The 20108-nt window shown below is 34.9% G+C and overlaps 1 protein-coding gene across 1 annotated transcript; it reads right to left on the bottom strand.

The window, feature by feature from the left end:
- Positions 1–2679: 2679 nt before the first annotated feature.
- Positions 2680–19285, bottom strand: auh (AU RNA binding protein/enoyl-CoA hydratase). Its single transcript, XM_058056613.2, has 10 exons — positions 19006–19285; positions 18791–18858; positions 17733–17820; positions 12522–12608; positions 9949–10041; positions 8661–8717; positions 6445–6632; positions 5061–5111; positions 3415–3462; positions 2680–3291 (listed from the first exon to the last, which is right to left on the bottom strand). Exons 1-10 carry the CDS (start codon positions 19235–19237, stop codon positions 3214–3216), a joined length of 990 nt encoding a protein of 329 aa, XP_057912596.2. The 5' UTR covers positions 19238–19285; the 3' UTR covers positions 2680–3213.
- Positions 19286–20108: the final 823 nt, after the last annotated feature.

Here is a 20108-nt window from a genome sequence, read left to right on the forward strand (position 1 = left end):
AAAAAAATGGACGAGAAAGTCGAAATAGTCGGAAAATATAAAAAACATCAGAAATGCAAATAAACATTCATCATTCAAAAATCATGAAGAAAAAATCCATAAATCATTCCATTAAGCAAAGGAAAACAAAAATAAAAAATGGAGAACAGCTGTAATTTTATGAGAACAAAGTAAGTAATAAGTAATAAGGGCCAGCCTAAAAGGGCCATCCTTAAAGCTCCATCCTTAAAGCTCCATCCTTAAAGGGCCAGCCTTAAAGGGCCAGCCTTAAAGGGCCAGCCTTAAAGGGCAATCCGTAAAAAGCCAGCCTTAAAGGGCCAGCCTTAAAGGGCCAGCCTTAAAGGGCCAGCCTTAAAGGGCCATCCTTAAAGGGCCAGCCTTAAAGGGCCAGCCTTAAAGGGCAATCCGTAAAAAGCCAGCCTTAAAGCTCCAGCCTTAAAGGGCCAGCCTTAAAGGGCCAGCCTTAAAGGGCCAGCCTTAAAGGGCCAGCCTTAAAGGGCCATCCTTAAAGGGCCAGCCTTAAAGCTCCAGCCTTAAAGCTCCAGCCTTAAAGGGCCAGCCTTAAAGGGCAATCCGTAAAAAGCCATCCTCAAAGGGCCAGCCTCAAAGGGCCAGCCTTAAAGGGCCAGCCTTAAAGGGCCAGCCTTAAAGGGCCATCCTTAAAGCTCCATCCTCAAAGGGCCAGCCTCAAAGGGCCAGCCTCAAAGGGCCAGCCTCAAAGGGCCAGCCTTAAAGGGCCAGCCTTAAAGGGCCAGCCTTAAAGGGCCATCCTTAAAGGGCAATCCGTAAAAAGCCATCCTTAAAGCTCCAGCCTTAAAGGGCCAGCTGTAGTGCTACAAAGTCCAACTTATCATGTAATAAATCTTTCTGGAAAACAGTAGATATTTTATTAATATGATAAATCTTAAACTTGGATCAAAACAAAACAAAATATGGAGGTCGTGGCCACCATAGCCAATTTGGAATTTTGAGCAGATTTTTAGCTTTTATAGTCTGTGGTCTTAAACAACAACCTATTTCACTTTATTATTTATTATTTCACTCCCCTATCTTATTTTTTTGCATATTGTAGCTCTACTTAAAACCACATTAATGTCCAAATTTGCAAAATGCATATTGTAGCAATTTTTCAACTGGTCTTAAATTTTGATCAGGCGTGTATGTTTAAGTTTAATAAATAAAATGAAATGTAATGAATTCCTTAAAATAATAATTATTTTAAACCCTGATGTATATGACGGTAGCGGGATGGTTTACATTGTAAAAAGCTAATATCCTACAGGAGAAAAAGATGTAATTTAAAACAAAGTAAAATAATCAAACCATATAAAAACATTATTGATAATTCCCATATGGCTTCCTTTACGATTAGTCGAGGTTTCAACTGACAAAGTGCCTCAAACGACCTCAACCACTGACCTCCATACAGTATAAGTTAACACACGTGCAGCTTTATTGGCATTCATTCCGTGAACACCAGTACCCTCTACTGGCCAAAACAAGTAGTGCACATAAATTTACCGTAGTCGATTTTTTTCAGTTTTGTCATTCATTCCGTGAACACCATTACCCTCTACTGGCCAAACCAAGTAGTGCATATAAATTTACCGTAGTCTATATAGTAAGTCTTTCATTTAATTTATTTATATTTGTTCTTTTTTTGTACAACGGGAAATGCTTGGTTCATGGTTCCATCTGATGTTAACTGTGAGCTGGAGCTAACTAATTGCTACCAGCAGTGATGAATACTTACTTTTTGGAAAAAAAAAAACTTTGTATATCCATTCTTCTACTGCTGCTCTAGCCTAAATAAAACTAAAATCATGCTGTTTGGTAACAGCTATATATATCACTATATTGACACTTACTATGGTACCCATTATGTCATTGGATGCTCATATCACCTTGTACTTCGGTACGAGGTATATTATTAAAAAAAAACACAAAAAAAACCCAAACTGTATTATGGAAAGTAGGAAGTGAACAAATGTAAGTTACTGATTGTAAAAGTACCAGATGGACAAAAAAATTAAATTAAATACAATTAAATTAAAAATAAAAATAAGAATTAATAAAAAAAACTTAAACTATATTAGGAAAATTTAAAAATAAATTAAATTTCAAATTAAATAAAAAATAAAAATAAGAATTAATTAAAAAAAACTATATTAGGAAAGCAGGAAGTGAACAAATGTAACAGTTAGTGATTGTAAAAGTACCAGATGGACAAAAAAATAAAATACAATTAAATTAAAAATAAAAATAAGAATTAATAAAAAAACTTAAACTATATTTGGAAAATTTAAAAATAAATTAAATTTTAAAATAAATTAAAAATAAATATAAGAATTAATTAAAAAACTATATTAGGAAAGCAGGAAGTGAACAAATGTAACAGTTACTGATTGTAAAAGTACCAGATGGACAAAAAAATTAAATACAATTAAATTAAAAATAAAAAGAATTAATAAAAAAAACTTAAACTATATTAGGAAAGCAGGAAGTGAACAAATGTAACAGTTAATGATTGTAAAAGTACCAGATGGAGGGGTAGGATTTAATAAGCTTTGCTTCTTCCTACTCCTTTTGGACATGTGGAACTGGGAACTGATTATGGGATGCATTCAATTGTAATCTGATGCATGTTCAAATGAAATTAAACCATAAATAAAACCAACTGTGGAGATCTTTTTTTTACTTCATTGGAACAGTGGAGCTTCAGGTTGTGCAGGGGTGTCAAACGGCAGATGGAACGGCTATGTGGAAATGTTGCAGGGGGCGTCACTCATGAATGAAGGCCCTTGTTTGCTTCTTGAACAGGTAATGTGAAATTTATTTGAACTAGATTTTAGATTTCTGTTAAAAATATTTTAAAAAATATATAAAATTATTAGACAAATGAGTACACAGACTACAGTAGGTGTGCGCTGTGTGAACGTGACAAATGTCATCATCAATGTTCAGGTCACAGTGTGTGATTTTAATAGCGGACAGAAATAGTTGACAAATTTAAAAAAACAAAAAAACAAGTTAATTCTGATTGGATGGCTTCAGGATTGGCGATGCCGAGACTGCAATTATGATGAATACATTGTTAGCGATTGGAGTTGGCGGTACGCTCAACATTTCCCGCCCCTCCCCCCCGCCAACTGAGGCCTGTCCAGCGGATGCCCGTGTTGCTTTCTCGACATGTTGGAAGTCTTCTGGGGGCTCTCACTCGCCCTTGTAGTTGGGAATCCGCTTCTCCTTGAAGGCAGCGAGACCCTCCAGTCGATCTTTAGTTGGGATCACCTTAGGACAAAAAACACGTAGTCATCTTAATATCCATATCTCTCTGGAATATGCTGGAGCCTATCCCAGCTGACTTTGGGCAAGAGAACCCAGATCTCCTGGGTGTGTGTTGTAAGTACTAACTTGTGCGTAGCAAGCCTCTTCGATCGCCAAGCCTGTCGACAGATCCACCTGAATCGGATGAAATAATCACCGTTACAAAGCAGCACACAATTCCGTAAAAACAAAACCCAAAGAAGTATTCAACTTCCACTAACTCCTTACTAAACTATATTAGGAAAGCTTACTTACTTACTTTTTGGAAAAAAAAAAACGTTGTATATCCATTCTTCTCCTGCTGCTGCTCTAGTTTGATGATAATAGATTGTCCTTGAACCTAAATAAAACTAAAATCATGCTGTTTGGTAACAGCTATATATATCACTATATTGAGTGAACAAATGTAACAGTTACTGATTGTAAAAGTACCAGATGGACAAAATAATTAAATTAAATACAATTAAATTAAATTAAAAATAAGAATTAATAAAAAAAAAAAATATTAGGAAAGCAGGAAGTGAACAAATGTAACAGTCACTGATTGTAAAAGTACCAGATGGACAAAAAAATGTAATTAAATACAATTAAATTAAAAATAAGAATTAATAAAAAATATATATATATTAGGAAAGCAGGAAGTGAACAAATGTAACAGTTACTGATTGTAAAAGTACCAGATGGACAAAAAAATTAAATTAAAAATAAGAATTAATAAAAAAAAACTATTAGGAAAGCAGGAAGTGAACAAATGTAACAGTTACTGATTGTAAAAGTACCAGATGGACAAAATAATTAAATTAAATACAATTAAATTAAATTAAAAATAAGAATTAATAAAAAAAAATATTAGGAAAGCAGGAAGTGAACAAATGTAACAGTTACTGATTGTAAAAGTACCAGATGGACAAAAAAATGTAATTAAATACAATTAAATTAAAAATAAGAATTAATAAAAAATATATATATATTAGGAAAGCAGGAAGTGAACAAATGTAACAGTTACTGATTGTAAAAGTACCACATGGACAAAAAAATTAAATTAAATACAATTAAATTAAATTAAAAATAAGAATTAATAAAAAAAACAAACTATATTAGGAAAGCAGGAAGTGAACAAATGTAACAGTTACTGATTGTAAAAGTACCACATGGACAAAAAAATTAAATTAAATACAATTAAATTAAAAATAAGAATTAATAAAAAAAACAAACTATATTAGGAGAGCAGGAAGTGAACAAATGTAACAGTTACTGATTGTAAAAGTACCACATGGACAAAAAAATTAAATACAATTAAATTAAATTAAAAATAAGAATTAATAAAAAAAACAAACTATATTAGGAAAGCAGGAAGTGAACAAATGTAACAGTTACTGATTGTAAAAGTACCAGATGGTCATATGACCTCGTACTTCGGTACGGGACAAAACAATTAAATTAAATTGAATTGAATTCAATTACATTTAATTAAATTGACAATAATTAATAAAAAAAAATATATTAGGAAAGCAGGAAGTGAACAAATGTAACAGTTACTGATTGTAAAAGTACCAGATGGAGGGGTAGGATTTAATAAGCTTTGCTTCTTCCTACTCCTTTTGGACATGTGGAACTGGGAACTGATTATGGGATGCCATTACCATTACTGTTTTTATTTAAGGCAGGACTTTTCATGCCAAGTTCATCGTTTCATGACAAGACACAACAGTACTTGTTTCCTGCAGTCTTACCTCGATACCCTGATTAATGGCTAGTTTTGCCATTCTGACTGCGATCGGACCCTGTGGAAACAAAAACCCAAGGTGAGAAAAGAAGCACCGAGAAATGCCATCTTAAATAGCGACACTTTTTGCTTGTTTTTGATATCATGCCATTCACATTTTTAACTTATCTTTTATACATTTTAAGAAATTGTAGTTTTTGTGTTACTATCCCAACCTTCCATAAGTGGGTCAAAAATGACCCGGTCAGGTTGTTTTCTTGAAATATCTTTGTAATGAAAAATTGTTATCATTTCATATTCCAGGTATTTCCTCAAAAACATGTTTTTGACATCATGACATTCACATTTTAACTTATCTTTTATACATTTTAAGAATTTTTTTTTGTGTTACTACCCCAACCTTCCATAAGTGGGTCAAAAATGACCTGGTCAGGTTGTTTTCTTGAAATATCTTGAAATTGTTATTTCATATTCCAGGTATTCCTCAAAAAACATGTTTTTGACATCATGCCGTTGACATTTTTAACTTATCTTTTATACATTTTAAGAAATTTTAGTTTTTGTGTTACTACCCCAACCTTCCATAAGTGGGTCAAAAATGACCCGGTCAGGTTGTTTTCTTGAAATATCTTCGTAATGAAAAATTGTTATCATTTCATATTCCAGGTATTCCCCAAAAATCATATTTTTGATATCATGCCGGTCACATTTTTAACTTACCTTTTATACATTTTAAGATTAACAAAAAAAATTTAGGAAATTTTTAAAAACATGTTTTTTGAGGAAATACCTGGAATATGAAATAACAATTTTTCATTACAAAGATATTTCAAGAAAACAACCTGACCGGGTCATTTTTGACCCACTTATGGAAGGTTGGGGTAGTAACACAAAAACTACAATTTCTTAAAATGTATAAAAGATAAGTTAAAAATGTGAACGGCATGATATCAAAAACATGTTTTTTGAGGAATACCTGGAATATGAAATAATAAAAATTTTTAATTACGAAGATATTTCAAGAAAACAACCTGACCGGGTCATTTTTGACCCACTTATGGAAGGTTGGGGTAGTAACACAAAAACTAAAATTTCTTAAAATCTATAAAAGATAAGTTAAAAATGTGAACGGCATGATATCAAAAACTTTGTAAAAGTGATATTAAATGTGTTTTTGTATTATTTTATGCATGTGAATATATAATTGCTGTCTATAAAATGTGTTCCATGTAAACATTTCGGGTGTCTGGAACGGATTAATTGGATTTACATTAATTTCTATGGGAAAATTTGTTTTGGTTTGAGTCAAATCTTCTGGAAATAATTACTGCCGCTAACCAGAACGCCATTCTGATTGGATGGGAGGAGGTCAGCACTGAAATCCGTCCCACCTGAGGGTTAATCTCGCGAGCGAGCGCCAAAGCTCGCAGATAGGCGGCATCTCCAGCTTTGTTCTGGTCCACAGAATGACTGACGAGGCCGAGGCGGCAGGCCTCCGTGCCGTCCACCACTCGGGCCGTGTAGATGAGCTCCTTAGCCAGAGACACGCCAATCACCCTGGGGAGACGCTGAGTACCACCTGCACGGGAGTCAAGCAACATCAAATAAAATAAAAATAATACAATAAAATATTAAAATAAAATAAAATATGAAAAAGTAAAGTAAAAACAAGAAAAATAAAAAGAAAATATAAATATAAAAAATAAAAGTAAAGTAAAAAGTAAAAATAAAATAAAACTAAACTAAAAATAAGATAAAATAAAAATATTAAAATAAAATATAAAAAAAATTAAATATAAAAAAGTAAAGTAAAAATAAATAATAAATAAAATAAAAATAATAAAATAAAATAAAAATATAAAAATGTTGATGTTTCAACTAATTGGACTAAATTTAAGCATTTTAAAGCAGAAAAGTGAATAAATGAAGTAATGTAGAAATTTACGGCATTCAGAAAATACTGTGATGATGTGTAGTATTTCACACTGGTCAGTAGGGGTCAGTAATGTTACATTGATGAGACAATAGCCACTGCAGGAAGTGCTGTACAGAACAGGAAGTAAACAGGAACTCTCTCAATGACTCTATAGTCTAATTGTATCTTATTTTTTATGTCTAATTGTGTCTTATTTAGTCAACTTTATTGGGTAATATGAGTTTACAAGGTGCTACAGTGGTATTATTTCATCTCTAGAGTACTTTAATAATAAAAAATGTATTTAGAAAATAGTTAACAGGTTGTCTATTCTCCAAATATTCCAACTATAAATAAGAAATGCACAATAATGAACAAAATTAGACACATTAAAAATCCAGAAAATGATATGTAAATGTTACACTGGGGGGGGGGGGGGGGGGGTGGGCTAATAAATTGACAATAAAAGCACAAATACTGCGGATTTCAGAAAACAACAGATGGAATGATACAGCACTCTGTAAAATTAAATAATAATTTTAAAAAACCCAAAAATTGTTACAACTATAATAATAATGATGAAAATGGTATTAATTAATTAATGATGATTATAATAATGGTGATAATAATGTAATAATGATAAAGATTATAACAATAATGATAATAATGATAATATGAATAATAATATTACAATGATAATAATAAGAAGGGAAAACAAGACTGTGGCATGAACATGATTATATCTTGCAAAAAGGGGTAGGCATTTATTAGCTTTTGCTTCAGCCTACTCCTTTTGGGCTTGTGATCAGATACAAATAAATACAAATGTAAATAATGGAAAGTTATACTTTCATTGATGTAAGAAATGCACTGTAATGTTTCATATATTTGCCCAAATTAAAGTTAAAATTATTTTAAATTTTATTTAAAATTTTAAAATTATTTTAAATTTTATTTAAAATTTTAAAATTAAAATTATTTAAAATTTTATTTAAATGTTTAAAATTACAATTATTTTAAATTTTATTTAAATGTTTAAAATTAAAATTATTTTTAATTGTATTTAAATGTTTAAAATTAAAATTATTTTAAATTTTATTTAAATTTTAAAAATTAAAATTATGTTTAATTTAAATTTTAAAAATTAAAATTATTTTTAATTTAATTAAAAAAATTAATTTAAATGTTTAATTTAATTTTATTTAATTTTTTTTATATTTTTTTTAATTATTTTAATTATAATTAAATTAAAATTAAATTAAAATTATTTTTTAATTAAAAATAATTTTTTAAATTTAAAATTTAATTAAAAATTATTTTTAATAAAAAAAATTATTTTAATTTTAAAATTATTTTTAATTTAATTTAAATTTTTAAATAAAAAAAGAGTAAAAAAATAAAATAATATAAAAATAAAAATAAAATAAAAAATTAAAAAAAATCCTATTTCACGGAAATTGACTGATCAAGATAGGATCTGGAACCACTTAACCGTGATAAATTAGCAGAATAATGTACATTATGTATATTTTGGAAATCGAGTGCCCCATTAGAGAACGACTGAGCTGGCCAACCGCCTGGTTCTAACAGGTTCTACTTAGGAGTTCTACTGCAGTCAAGTGTGTGTAGAAGACTTGGGAAAAACTGAACATGAAACATGAAGTGGCCCCCGGGGAAAAAAAAAACTCTTACCTGCTCCAGGAATAATAGCAAGTTTGGTCTCAACCAGACCCATCTTAGCAGCATCAGCTGGGGGGAAGAGAGAGGAACACAATCAGTTCATCTTCTATTGGCTCAAGCATTATTATGTTATGTAATGTTATACAGGAAGTAGATGATTACATTCACCTAGTCCGTTTGCCTGTAACGTGTCATTCTGTTATATTGTCCTTGCACTTTTACTTTTTTTTTTTCTTTTTTTAAATCGAGTGTGACTGCTGAGTAACCCGCCATGGGGCCAAAATGCCAGCAATTTGATAAAGAAGAACAACACAAAAACTAAAATTTCTTAAAATGTATAAAAGATAAGTTAAAAATGTGAACAGCATGATATCAAAAATATGATTTTTGAGGAATACCTGGAATATGAAATGATAACAATTTTTCATTGCAAAGATACTTTTTTTGACCCACTTATGGAAGGTTGGGGTAGTAACACAAAAACTAACATTTCTTAAAATGTGTAAAAAATAAGTTAAAAATGTGAATGGCATGATATCAAAAATATGATTTTTGAGGAAATAACTGGAATATGAAATGATAACAATTTTTCATTATGAAGATATTTCAAGAAAACAACCTGACCGGGTCATTTTTGACCCACTTATGGAAGGTTGGGGTAGTAACACAAAAACTAAAATTTCTTAAAATGTATAAAAGGTAAGTTAAAAATGTGAACGGCATGATATCAAAAACATGTTTTTTGAGGAATACCTGGAATATGAAATGATAAAAAATTTTCATAACGAAGATATTTCAAGAAAACAACCTGACCGGGTCATTTTTGACCCACTTATGCATCTAAGGGTTAAGCCTGAGGGGTTTATATCGCTGAGTGACAGGCGAACATCGTGGCAAATTCTGAACCTTTTCTCCGAAGCCGTCACGTGGTACAGCCGGACCGCGAGGCTTTGGACGTCATCAATTCCGGCCCCTCCCCCGAATGAATCAAGCCTCGGAAAGTGCCCACTCGATTACTCACTACTGAGCTGCCTGCTGTTGACGACTACTGGCCAATGGAGACCAGGATAGTGCTGGAGAAGTGTTTTTCCCCAAGACAATTAACATACAGCAAAGATACAGGGACCTAAACAGGAGCCCCCCAGGAAAGAATAATTTCAGTTACTCAAACTGACCTCAAAATGTGTGATGTGTTTTTAGAAACTGCGTGTAATCTTCTGAGCATTTCAGACAGAAAGTGAGATAGCGGACCTGGACAGGAAGAGGAAAATGCATGAACGTATGAATGGATGACTCTTACAGGCAACTCTGATGTCACAGGCCAGGGCCATTTCCAAACCGCCCCCCAATGCAGCTCCATCAATGGCCGCTATTGTTGGCATTGGCAGGTTACCTGGAAGCAGAAATACATGTCGGCATGACGAGATGCTAATGGATCCAAATATGATTTGTTTAGGGGGAAGGAAAAACAGGAAAATAACCAGCATACCTTGCGGGTTATATGTTAGTAAAAAAATGTGTTTTAATGTTATAGTCTTATATCCCGTACAAAAATCTGGTGCGTTTATATGTTGTGTTATTGTTCTCACTGTCGCTTTCATAGGAGCAGATCCTTCAATCCTTGTTTTTCCCATAAAGACACTAGCGACGTTTACATGAGTTTTTCCTCTTTCCCTATGACTTTTCCGAAAACAATGGTATAAATGGAATGGAATATTCCAATATCTTGTCTACATGCGGCGCAATAATCAAACAGAATAGTCAATGGGGCATGCCCAGTAAAACGTAAACATCAACATTACGTGATACCGACTTTTCCGAGTTTTTCTTCCGTATTGCCAAGTATAAAAGGGTTTAGATTCTGTTCTAAGGAAATAGTTGGAATCGGTGCAGATTCTGAAAGACCTGGAAAGCATTGTGTGTGGGTTATTACGTGTAGCTGCTCTATAGGAATCCTTCATCCACAATCCTTATGATGAACACATGTATTTGACCTTTTTCACAAGAGAAAACAAGTTAGCATGAGCTAGCTAACAATGGGAGGTACCTTTTTGACAATAACAATAGCCACGTTTACATGAGGAGTTTTTCTCTTTCCGAATGACCTTTCCGAAAACACGGTATACACGGAAAGGAATATTCCAATCTCTTGCCTACATGCGGCGCTATAATGAAACAGAATAGTCAATAGGGCATGCCCAGTAAAACGTAAACATCAACATTACGTGATACCGACTTTTCCGAGTTTTTCTTCCGTATTGCCAGTTTTTCGTTGGATTATATACTAGATATATATTTTCTTTTTATGAATAAAGTATAGAAGGGTTTAGATTCTGTTCCAAGGAAATACAGTTGGAATCGGTGCAGATTCTGGAAGACCTAGAAAGCATTGTGTGTGGGTTATTACGTGTAGCTGCTCTATAGGAGTCCACAAAATGAACATGATAGGAATCCTTCATCCACAATCCTTATGATGAACATCAACATTACGTGATACCGACTTTTTCTTCCGTATTGCCAGTTTTTCGTTGGATTATATAGATATATATTTTCTTTTTATGAACAAAGTATAGAAGGGTTTAGATTCTGATCCACAGATGGCGCTAATGCACACCGAAAGCTGCTTGCCAACTGCCAATAAACAACAAAAGAAGAAGAAGAACGCAGCCTGACAACTTTCCGTTTGAGCGGGTACAAGATACCTCAATCGGAATGGGGAAAGGAATATTCCATACATTCCTGGGAATCCCATTATATGTTCACTCGGATTGGGAATGAGGTGTATACAAAGGTTACATTCTTTCCGTCTGAACAAATAAACCGAATGCAATTGGAATATTTGGGTCCATGTATACGTGGCTAACGTTGACACTTTCTCAAGCAAGTTGATGTAACATAAAGTGATGAAAATATTTTTTTGGATATATCAATTACTGGCCAGTTTTGTCCAATGGTGAGTGTTCTGAGCACGAAATAGAGAATAGCTAGAATCTACTGTAGTTCATGAAATTCATTTTGAATCTCTAATTAAGCACCAAAATGGATATACAGTAAAGTCTTGTTATATCGATATCGGTTAAAATGAATTACTACTTATTACGATACTATTTTTATTTCCTGGCAAATTTCTAGTCTTTTATGATATAATTAGCTCCGTTAGTACGATACACGGTTATTATGATAATCCGGTTATTAGGATGCCCTTTTCATCTCCCGCCAGCCAATTTGGTCTGCTTATATCGATACAAAAGCAGCTTAAATCAATCTTTGCTTAAGGATTTCAATACCAAAAAAGAACACGGCGAACGGCTGCTTCCAGTCAACTTTATTTTTCACACTTCCACCACCAGAGTGCAGCACACAGCGGAAAACACCCGTCCCTCGCGCCTACCCCTCCGGGTGGCAACACCTTCCCTATCGATATTTCCGGGGTGAATTATGTCCCGGTAACCGGTAATCACTACAGCGTAAGTTTATTTTTATTTACTGTAGTACAAAATTTATTGTAGTACAAAAGCATGCTAGATACGCAATCCATGAACTCAAGGAAAAAATTACATGCCATATCAAAGATCCGCCCACTTTTAATGCAGTTCGGCGCAGGATCGGATATATGGATAGTCCGGTTATATTGGTATTTTTTCCGACTCCCGAGAATATCGATATAATGAGACTTTACTGTACAAGATTGAAATAATCCTTTTAAAAATACATTTACAAACATTCAACAGTTGCAATATGTCCTGCACATAATTTTTTTTTATTATTAAATAAATGAATATAATTTGGACAGACCATCAAAATTCAAAAAGTGCTCAATGATAACAATGACGAATGAATCAACTAAATAATACATAATTGTACTGTATTTACCCAGTTCTGTGATTAGTGCCCTGGCTTTAGACACAAATGGTCCGACTTCACTTTGATGCATTTTGGCTCTCTCTTTCAGGTCCGCTCCTGCACACAAAACAAACAAACATGAATAAAGACTGGAACACATAACATTTGTTTATTGCAGGGGTCGGGAACCTTTTTGGCTAAGAGAGCCATGAAGGCCAGATATTTTAAAATGTGTATCTGTGAGAGCCATATACATTTTTTTAAACATTGAATGCAATAAAATGTGTGCATTTTTATGTAAGACCAACAGTTTTAGATATAATGGGCTGTAATTACGTAGACCAGGCACACTACCCCACGCTAATGGGGTGTGGCCAGCACACTTTCGTGAGCAGCGCAGTGTCTAATAATAAATCAAATACTTGCTGCCATTAATACAACTTCTGCTGCTGCATAATTTTGCACCATACTCAGTATATTTCATTCTTTTGGCCATCTTTGCCAGAAGGCTTGGTTCTGCAGCTTTAGCTAGGTGACTATTTGACTAAAGGAGAAAAGTTTATATTTACATGTTGACATCTCAATGACCGAGGTAGACTACCGCATTACCCAGTATTAATCAAGTTTTGGTGTTTGACCTGGAAAATATCATCAGGAAAGATAGATATGGTTGGCCGTATTGCAGTAGAATATAGATGGACAAATTAAAATGCATAAGAAAGTTGCTGATTTTTAATATTATTTTTAACAGTCATTTCTGTGATGTTTACTTTAAAATGTTAGCAAAAAATACATTTTTATTGTGGTAAGAAATGCTTGAGAGCCAGATACAGTCATCAAAAGAGCCCTACCTGGCTCCCGAGCCATAGGTTCCCTACCTCTGGTTTATTGCATCAAGGCTTTTTGACTTTGTCAGGAAACTCTATTTCAACAAAAAATATATTTTTTTACTTATGGACCACTGTATTGTTAGGGTGGGTTTGGACCCGGTTATAATAATATGACTATAAAGCAATATTTTGAAATCCTAAGTGTCCAATTAGCCAACACAATGACAACCAGCTCCTCTTCTCTTTTTGACTGGTTTTCCAGTATACCAGCAGAAAAACAAGGTCCAGACATGTGACGTGAATTCACTCATTTGATTGGCTCATTTCACATTTACAATTTGGATCATGGAAAGAATGGCAAGAAGTACAGTGAACCAAGATCTGGACCTGTTCTGCTTTTTCATTTCACTTTATACTAAAGTTCTGTTGCTGAAAACAATAACTTTTTATACCTTTTCTTGACATTAATATACAGTAAAGTCTCGTTATATCGATATCGGTTATAACGAATTACTACTTATTACAATACTATTTTCATTTCCCGGCAAATTTCTAGTCTTTTATGATATAATTAGTTCAGTTAGTACGATACCCGGTTATTATGATAATCCGGTTACTACGATGCCCTTTTCATCTCCCGCCAGCCAATTTGGTCTGCTTATATCGATACAAAAGCAGCTTAAATCAATCTTTGCTTAAGGATTTCAATACCAAAAAAGAACACGGCGAACGGCTGCTTCCAGTCAACTTTATTTTTCACACTTCCACCACCAGAGCGCAGCACACACACAGATTCCCGCACTTCCTGGTTTTTATCCTTCCTTCTTTTTATCGCTTGCAATAATCACTGTTTTTCATATGTACATGCTGGCGTTCGTTGGTTCTTCTGTCGCAGGCATGTGTTTGGCCAGCTATGTGGGGCGGGTTGAGCATGACCTGTGAACCAGGAAGTGTGGGAATCGGTGTGTGTGCTGCGCTCTGGTGGTGGAAGTGTGAAAAATAAAGTTGACTGGAAGCAGCCGTTCGCCGTGTTCTTTTTTGGTATTGAAATCCTTAAGCAAAGATTGATTTAAGCTGCTCGACATTGTTCTATGGTATAGAAAAAGGGAGAAGCACACACCTGAACTAAATTAAAAATTAGGGACAGGTGTGGGTGATTAGGGCAACCAAGGCAGACACAAGAAAACAGGAAGTCATATACAAAATAAGAGCGTTCAAAACGGAAACCAAAGCCCAAGAAGGTAACTCAAACTCAAACTGTGGGAACCCACACAGGTCGTGACATAAATCCAACCAATTAATTTAAGAGATATGTTCTATAGCCCTCAGTAATAGCCAGGTAACAAAAGAACCTTCAATTTATGAATATGATTCTTTTGAGGTTCATTTTTGTAAATAGAAATGGAGGGGTATAGTGACAAAAAAAGGCCTCCATGCCCACACCAAAAGTATTAAAAGCAACATTTTCATGGATGAGGAAGCCTAAGAAGGTGACCAAGACATGAGAAGCAAATTTGATGGTAACTTATTGTTTTTAGTGTATTTTATACCTGATTTAATACATGGGTCAAAACATAAGCGTTGATACCAGACAGCTAACACAAGAAGGCTAAGACAAAACATGTTTATAAAATGCAGAAAACTATTCTAATTGCATAAAAATGACAAATGAACATTTAAAGTCACTTTTACTTTCATTGAAGGCATGATTGTTGCCGAAGACAAGATCAATACCACCTTCCTGTTTGGTTATTTCCTGAAGTATTTCTCCCCTCAAGTCTGCTTTAGTTTTGACCATGACTGCACAATAACACAAAATGGAGCTAAAGAAAAAGTTGTCAGCATTTTGTTAAGATGGGAAAAAATGTTTGCTTTTTTTTGCTGATTTCTCGTGTTTTTGTATATTTGTCACACTTCAATGTTTCAGATCGTAATAAAAATTTGAATATTAGTCAACGACAACACAACTGAACTTAGAAAGCAATTTATAAATGAAACTTTTTATTATTAAAGAATAAAATCCAAACCCGACATGTCCCTGCGTGAAAAAAAAGTGATTGTCCCCCTGTGAAAAAATAACTTACAGTGAAGAAAATAAGTATTTGAACACCCTGCTATTTTGCTATTTCTCCCACTTAGAAATCATGGAGGGGTCTGAAATTTTCATCGTAGGTGCATGTCCACTGTGAGAGAGATAAACTAAAAAGAAAAATCCAGAAATCACAATGCATGATTTTTTAACAATTTATTTGTGTGATACAGCTGCAAATAAGTATTTGAACACCTGTGTATCATCTAGAATTCTGACCCTGAAAGACCTGTTAGTCTGCCCATTAGAAGTCCACCTGCACTCCATGTATCATCCTGAATCAGATGCACCTGTTTGAGGTCGTTAGCTGCATAAAGACACCTGTCCACCCCATACAATCAGTAAGACTTTAACTTGTAACATGGCGAAGACCAAAGAGCTGTCCAAAGACACCAGAGACAAAATTGTACACCTCCACAAGGCTGGAAAGGGCTACGGAGCAATTACCAAGCAGCTTGGTGAAAAAAGGTCCACTGTTGGAGCTATCATTAGAAAATGGAAGAAGCTAAACATGACGGTCAATCTCAATCGGAGTGGAGCCCCATGCAAGATATCACCTCGTGGGGTCTCAATGATTCTAAGAAAGGTGAGGAATCAGCCCAGAACTACACGACAGGACTTGGTCAATGACCTGAAAAGAGCTGGGACCACCGTTTCCAAGGTTACTGTAGGTAATACACTAAGACGTCATGATGTGAAATCATGCATGGCACGAAAGGTTCCCCTGCTTAAACCAGCACATGTCAAGGCCCGTCTTAAGTTTGCATATGACCATTTGGATGATACAGAGGAGTCATGGGAGAAAGTTTTATGGTCAGATGAGACCAAAATAGAACTTTTTGGTCATAATTCCAATAAGCGTGTTTGGAGGAAGAAGAATGAAGAGTACAATCCGAAGAACACCATCCCTACTGTGAAGCATGGGGGTGGTAGCATCATGCTTTGGGGGTGTTTTTCTGCACATGGGACAGGACGAGTGCACTGCATTAAAGAGAGGATGACTGGGGCCGTGTATTGTGAGATTTTGGGGAACAACCTCCATCCCTCTGTCAGAGCATTGAAGATGGGTCGTGGCTGGGTCTTCCAACACGACAACGACCCGAAGCACACAGCCAGGAAAACCAAGGAGTGGCTCCGTAAGAAGCATATCAAGGTTCTAGCATGGCCCAGCCAGTCTCCAGACCTGAACCCAATCGAAAATCTTTGGAGGGAGCTCAAACTCCGTGTTTCTCAGCGACAGCCCAGAAACCTGACTGATCTAGAGAAGATCTGTGTGGAGGAGTGGGCCAAGATCCCTCCTGCAGTGTGTGCAAACCTGGTGAAAAACTACAGGAAACGTTTGACCTCTGTAATAGCAAACAAAGGCTACTGTACCAAATATTAACATTCATTTTCTCAGGTGTTCAAATACTTATTAGCAGCTGTATCACACAAATAAATTGTTAAAAAATCATGCATTGTGATTTCTGGATTTTTCTTTTTAGTTTATCTCTCTCACAGTGGACATGCACCTACGATGAAAATTTCAGACCCCTCCATGATTTCTAAGTGGGAGAAATAGCAAAATAGCAGGGTGTTCAAATACTTATTTTCTTCACTGTAACTGAGATTAATTGGGATCAATGAGCAGGGGAAAAACGTTACAAAGCTGTTTCTGAAACTTTGGGACTCCAGCAAACCACAGTGAGAGCCATTAGCTCAGCCACGACTCATCTAAGAGGTCACAAAAGACCCCGCAAAAACATCCACTTGCCTTAGTTAAGGTCAGTTTTCTTGACTCCACCCATAACAAAGAAAGAAAGAGATGATACCAGAAAGCTAACAAAAGAGGAAGGTTAAAAAAAACTTGGTAAAAGTGATATTAAATGTGTTTTTGTATTATTTTATGCATGTGAAAATATAATTGCTGTCTATAAAATGTGTTTTATGTAAAAATTTCGGGTGTCTGGAACGGATTAATTGGATTTACATTAATTTCTATGGGAAAATTTGTTTTGGTTTAAGGTCAAATCTTCCGCTAACCAGAACACTACTGTATTGGTATATTCCAACTAGTCACTAAAGCAGACCTTTAACGATCAACACCTCGAATGATCTTCCCAAAAACACGGTATACATGGAAAGGAATATTCCAATCTCGTCTACATGCGGCGCAATAATCAAACAGAATAGTCAATAGGGCATGCCCAGTAAAACGTAAACATCAACATTACGTGATACTGATTTTTCCGAGTTTTTCTACTTAGCAGTCCAGTGCCGATTGCTCGCCTCCAATCTCATAAGAATAAGAATCATTTACTGTACATCACATCCACGTCTTACCAGCACAGAAGATCCCCGGTACTAAGCTGCACAAAATGACGCTGCGTACTTTGTTATTCTTTTTGATATTTTCCACAGCTTCGGACATCTGAAATGCAAATAACAATATCATATAAATAAGCATAAGTACACCAATATGTACTCAGTTAGCCGCACGGTTTTCCAAAAATATATTCATGAATAAATGTTTCATAGTCGAATACGGCCTGTTACTAGCAAAAAAAAATATATTTAAGCAAATTTTATGGGTTTTTTTTGGGCCTAAATTCGGCATTTTCAAGCATAAAATGGCAAAATGAACATATAAGCATAAGGCATTCAGAAGATGCACTCAAATACGTTCTGATGATATGCAGCATTCTACACTGGACACTAGGTGTCAGTGATGTTACCGTAATGTGAGCTGAGACTAGTAGTTTCGGTCATGAACGAACGGGTCAAAACAACTGGTTCTTTTTGGTGTTCGTTCAGTTGCAAATGCTTTTTTTTTGATTGGCTGGAGAGTCGGTTCACCGGTCCTTTTGCAGGACGGGACTATCTGAGTTCTTGCCTGTCTTGAAAGACTGACCCGACTGAAAGACCGAGAGATTGACAGTTCATTTATGACCGACAATTGGAGTCCGAACGAACGTGAACATGAGTGAACAAACTGACTCGACATGGATCACCGGGTATATGCACAGGGGGACATCATAGGCTAAAGACCAATTGACCGAAACGAACGGATCTTTTTACTGAATGAACGGTTTTGCCCACCACGAGTTGAGACGCACAAGCACCAGACTTGATCGCCACAATAATCCCTAACACCTAACCCACACCAACGTAGAGCTCAACTCTAAAACCCCACGACATCACTTCCTTTAAATTACTACAATCAATTGCCACGATCGGGTCTGGAGCAAATCATCTAAAACGAACATAAAGTACAAATAAATAAATCAATACAAATACACACACTATTCATAGTAATACTGATAGTATATTAAACTTAAACATGGAATTTTTTTCTCTTTTTTCAATGATTAATGCATTTGTATGTATGAATCAGTACGTACCATTTTTACCAGATTCTTGCTAATAGCATTTTTGGCTTTTGGTCGGTTAATCCCAACAACCACAATACCTGTAAGACAAAGTAAACAATAACAAAACACTAAACATTTTATGTTGTGTACATAATAGCGAAGAAAGGGGGATTTAAAAACTAGCTGTGTACTACCAATGTCACCAGAGCCGCATTTTGGACACAGTTAGGGTCGTGTGAACGTACCATAGTCCTGTCCGTCAAGGTACTTCACCACCAGGTCGTCCTTTGCTTCCGAGCTGTATGTTCGCGCCACTGAGAGGAGGCCGAACGGACGTGAAGACGACCTCCATTTGGCGGAGCAGACGTATTGTCTTAAAGTTACGCAGGACGGCAAAATTGTGCCCCGGGAGGCGCTGTCGGTGAAATGTAAGCGGAAGGGCCGCAGTAGAGATCTACAGCCAAACTGTGCCGCCATATTTGACCGAGTAAACCTTGCTCTTCTTCTTTGGTATTCATACACGGCGGGAAACACAGCTAGAAATTCACTACCGCCACCTATTGGAATGGGATATAGTGCAGAAAATACATCACATGACAATCGTAAAAAAATAATACATACATTTTTTTAAATAAAGAAAAAATGTAAAAAAATGAAAAAATGTATTCTATATGATTCTGATTCTATACATGACAGTAATCTTACCTTCTGTTCAATCAATAGTTAAAAACAAACAGGATTAATTTTACACCGCGTCTGGTGTTGTGTGCATTTTCTCACGTGTCTCTTGACAGCCAGGTGGGGGCGCTGTTGTGCGAGTGGCATTTTTTTTCTAAACAGTGCTTTTATACCGAGTTTTATGGAAACCCGTTTCCGCTACTGGCACAAAAGTTCTCAATGGTAAATCATAATTATGAGATTAAAAATAGAAAATATGAGATAAAAAGTCAGAACTGTGAGATAAAAAGTCAAAATTAGGAGATAGGAAAGTCAAAAATATGAGATAAAAGTCATAATTATGAGACAAAAAGTCATAATTACCAGATTTCAAATTATGAAAATTACAAAATTATGAGATAAAAAAATTATGAAAAATAAGTTATGATTATGAGATAAAAAGTCGATTTTTTTTAATCTCATAAAAAATATCTCATAACTTAGAATTTTTATCTCATACTTATAATTGGGATAGCCCTTTTTTCCCAGTGGTGAAAACGGGCTTCCATAGTTTAGCAGTTATAAAGTCAAAATTATGAGATAGGAAAGTCATAATTACGAGATAAAAGTCATAATTATGAGACAGAAAGTCTTAATTATGAGATTTAAAATAATGAAAATTACGAAATTA

The sequence above is a fragment of the Doryrhamphus excisus genome, linkage group LG19 (genome assembly GCF_037039965.1).
Source record: "Doryrhamphus excisus strain RoL-2023G ecotype Guam linkage group LG19, RoL_Dexc_Guam_v1.1, whole genome shotgun sequence".
Classification (NCBI taxonomy): domain Eukaryota; kingdom Metazoa; phylum Chordata; class Actinopteri; order Syngnathiformes; family Syngnathidae; genus Doryrhamphus; species Doryrhamphus excisus.

Bases quoted from the DNA above. Each gene is read 5' to 3' on its own strand.
- auh (XM_058056613.2), bottom strand. From the start codon at position 19,237: ATGGCGGCACAGTTTGGCTGTAGATCTCTACTGCGGCCCTTCCGCTTA. The intron at 17,821-18,790 runs GTACGTACTGAT...TTTGCATTTCAG, and splicing joins GCAAGAATCTGGTAAAAATG to ATGTCCGAAGCTGTGGAAAA. The intron at 8,718-9,948 runs GTAAGAGTCATC...TCTTCCCCCCAG, and splicing joins CTGTGACATCAGAGTTGCCT to CTGATGCTGCTAAGATGGGT.